The sequence below is a fragment of the Branchiostoma lanceolatum genome, chromosome 18 (genome assembly GCF_035083965.1).
Source record: "Branchiostoma lanceolatum isolate klBraLanc5 chromosome 18, klBraLanc5.hap2, whole genome shotgun sequence".
NCBI classification, from domain to species: Eukaryota; Metazoa; Chordata; class Leptocardii; order Amphioxiformes; family Branchiostomatidae; genus Branchiostoma; species Branchiostoma lanceolatum.
In genome coordinates, this window is record NC_089739.1 from 13,835,146 (window position 1) to 13,837,899 (window position 2,754).

The window sequence follows — 2,754 nt, forward strand, 5'->3', positions numbered from 1 at the left end:
AGGGAATCCCTTTTTACGTTTAGTTCTGTTGTAGATACACGTATGTCACTGACATATCTACAACAGAGCTTCGATCGCTAATGGAAGACCGGACTGAGAGGTACAGAAGAACCCATTGTCTCCCGAGATGACATCACTGATGTCCTCGTTCAAGGTTCAAGGTTCAAACTTAAAAAAGTACATGGGAATAAACTTGGCTTCACGCAGAATGTATTCATACGGATTAAATTTCCAGCCTATGCTATAATCCAAAACAGCTTATAATCTTACAAAACGTTGTTTTTATATTATATTTCTTGTTGTTCGTACTTTTCCCCACAAGTATTTCTTGACGATTTGATGCTAACTAGCCACCAAAACAGTAAGGGAAACTTGAAACTTGGTTTCACGCTGTGAAACCGAAGACAGAAAACTTTGTTTTAACATCGAAGTAAGACTTCATTGTCTAAAGACTTCCGCCGAAAGATGCCTGACTTAAAAGAAAAGGTCGCCATCATCACAGGTAAGTGAACATGGTTTGTATAATTCATATTTTCAGAGGTAACTGTGGAAATGGGGAGGGGGGCGTGTCATAATTTCATGCTGAATTGAAAGAAATGTCAGTGAAATTATGCGAACTTTAACTTGAAGTTATAAACAGTTGTAGTCCCCAATCCTTTACCGTTTACGTAACTATATATATTTTGAATCATGCAATGTGGATTTGTATTAAACCGTGCAGTGTTTGGCTTCAACTTATGATTTATTTCAATTTTATTTATTTATGCATTATGGCTGTAGATATAACGTTATTTGTGATGGTCATTGTAAAATTTCTTATGGATTGAACATGCTTTTCACTGCAATTTGCCAAAACCATGTGCAATGGCCATGTGGGTACAGTGTTCACCTTGTATTCGGTAGGTCGTGAGTTCGATCATACCAAAGACTTATGTTAATTAGTACATACTGCTTTCTCTGTTGAGCACCCATCAATTGGGAACGAGTGTGCGGTAACTGTACAAACATTCCACTACCAGTGGACAAGCTCTCTGTTGTAGTGATTTACACAAAGTTGTGTGGCCCAAGGGTTAGATTCGGAGATGGGCGCCACCATACGCCCACCAGGTGTCAGGTGCAGGAAGGACTTGAACCTAAACTAATGTATCCTAAAGTAGAAAATCCAGGAAGCAATAGATGCTGTATTGCTGACTATTAAAGTGTTTCTTGTGTTTTCATCCCTCCAGGTGCGAGTTCTGGAATCGGGAGGGGGACAGCTGTGGAATTTGCCCAGCTGGGAGCGCACCTGGCTCTGACTGGGAGGAACCAGGAAAAGCTGCAGGCCACAGCAAAGGCCTGTGTGGAGGCAGGGACTCCGCAAGACAAGGTGTTTGTGATTCTTCATTCTTCTATTGCCCAGACCATACTGATTTGATTATATGGATGACATCCTTTGGGCACCTCGTGAGTGTACAGAAAAATAAAAATAACTATTGTTTTATTTTGACATTGAAACAAATCAAAGGAGCGAGTAGAAACAAGTGACCCCAACCGAGATTCGAACCCACGCCGAAACCGGCAGCCCAGATCACAGGCACGCACGCCTTAACCACTAGGCTAAAAGGTCGCGACCAGTTAGACTGGTCAGTTGGAGGCGCTTGAACCCCCACTGTTACACTACTCCCCCGTTTCTTTCTAGACTCGTCCCGAGTCTCCGAGTACAATATTCACTGTGTGATCTGATCGTTACTCACAGGGCCGGTGTGGGAACCAGTGAAACAAATCAAAGGAACGAGTAGAAACAAGTGACCCCAACCGAGATTCGAACCTACGCCGAAACCGGCAGCCCAGATCACAGGCACGTACACATTAACCACTAGGCTAAAAGGTCGCGACCAGTTAGACTGGTCACTTGGAGGCGCTTGAACCCCCACTGTTACAACATGTAAGTGGACAAAAGGGTTTTACCAACGACTGAACACACAGACCATGGAATACCTAACAACGAATTCATTACTCATAAAAAGTCATATTCAATTCAAACTTTACTACTGGATAAATTATATAGAGATTACTTCCAGACATTCGGAGTGACATCCATCACTCTTCTTCAGCCTCACCAGAATGAACTAGCAGAACTAACGAGTACTTATATACATATGATAAATTAAAAGACTGGTTGAAAATGATTAAATTTGTTATTATTGTTCTTTTACACCTTTTTTGTCTACGACTTCGGAAGACTTTGCTCAAGGCTCGAAATACATTCTGAGCATGGAGTAAGTTACGATCATTAAAACACCTTATCTTGATTAACATAATGCTCTTTCCCCCTCAGATTCTGCTTGTGACAGGAGACATCTGCGATAAACAAGTACAGAAAAACCTGGTGGAACAAACTGTGCAGAAGTTTGGCAGGGTAGATGTTCTGGTAATGACTTTATCTTAGTCACAGTCTTCGAAGTTATGTATGATGTAATTCCAAAGTTGTCTTCCATACCTGTTTTGCTCAATACTACATTTATCTTTTCAATGTCTAACCAATTTAGTACACGCATTATCAACACAAGTTAACCCTATCCAGACTGGGCTTTTTTGGTCTATCTGGGACTGGGGGGGGGGCTGATTCGGCCCCCCCCCCTCATAATTTCCGAACGGTATGATGTCTCATCACAAAATTTGTTGTCGAGTGATATTCACGTCAAGTTTGATAATTCCTGTAATTTTGGTGACGTTATGACGTAATATGACGTAATTATGACGTCATCGATGTGA

The 2,754-nt window shown here is 41.4% G+C and overlaps 1 protein-coding gene across 1 annotated transcript; it reads left to right on the forward strand.

Moving 5' to 3' along the window:
• Positions 1–353: 353 nt before the first annotated feature.
• On the forward strand, positions 354–2,462 carry LOC136424447 (uncharacterized). The gene is made up of 3 exons (XM_066413048.1): positions 354–502; positions 1,227–1,366; positions 2,318–2,462. Exons 1-3 carry the CDS (start codon positions 466–468, stop codon positions 2,426–2,428), a joined length of 288 nt encoding a protein of 95 aa, XP_066269145.1. The 5' UTR covers positions 354–465; the 3' UTR covers positions 2,429–2,462.
• Positions 2,463–2,754: the final 292 nt, after the last annotated feature.

Bases quoted from the DNA above. Each gene is read 5' to 3' on its own strand.
- LOC136424447 (XM_066413048.1), top strand. From the start codon at position 466: ATGCCTGACTTAAAAGAAAAGGTCGCCATCATCACAG. The intron at 503-1,226 runs GTAAGTGAACAT...TCATCCCTCCAG, and splicing joins AAAGGTCGCCATCATCACAG to GTGCGAGTTCTGGAATCGGG. The intron at 1,367-2,317 runs GTGTTTGTGATT...TTTCCCCCTCAG, and splicing joins CAGGGACTCCGCAAGACAAG to ATTCTGCTTGTGACAGGAGA.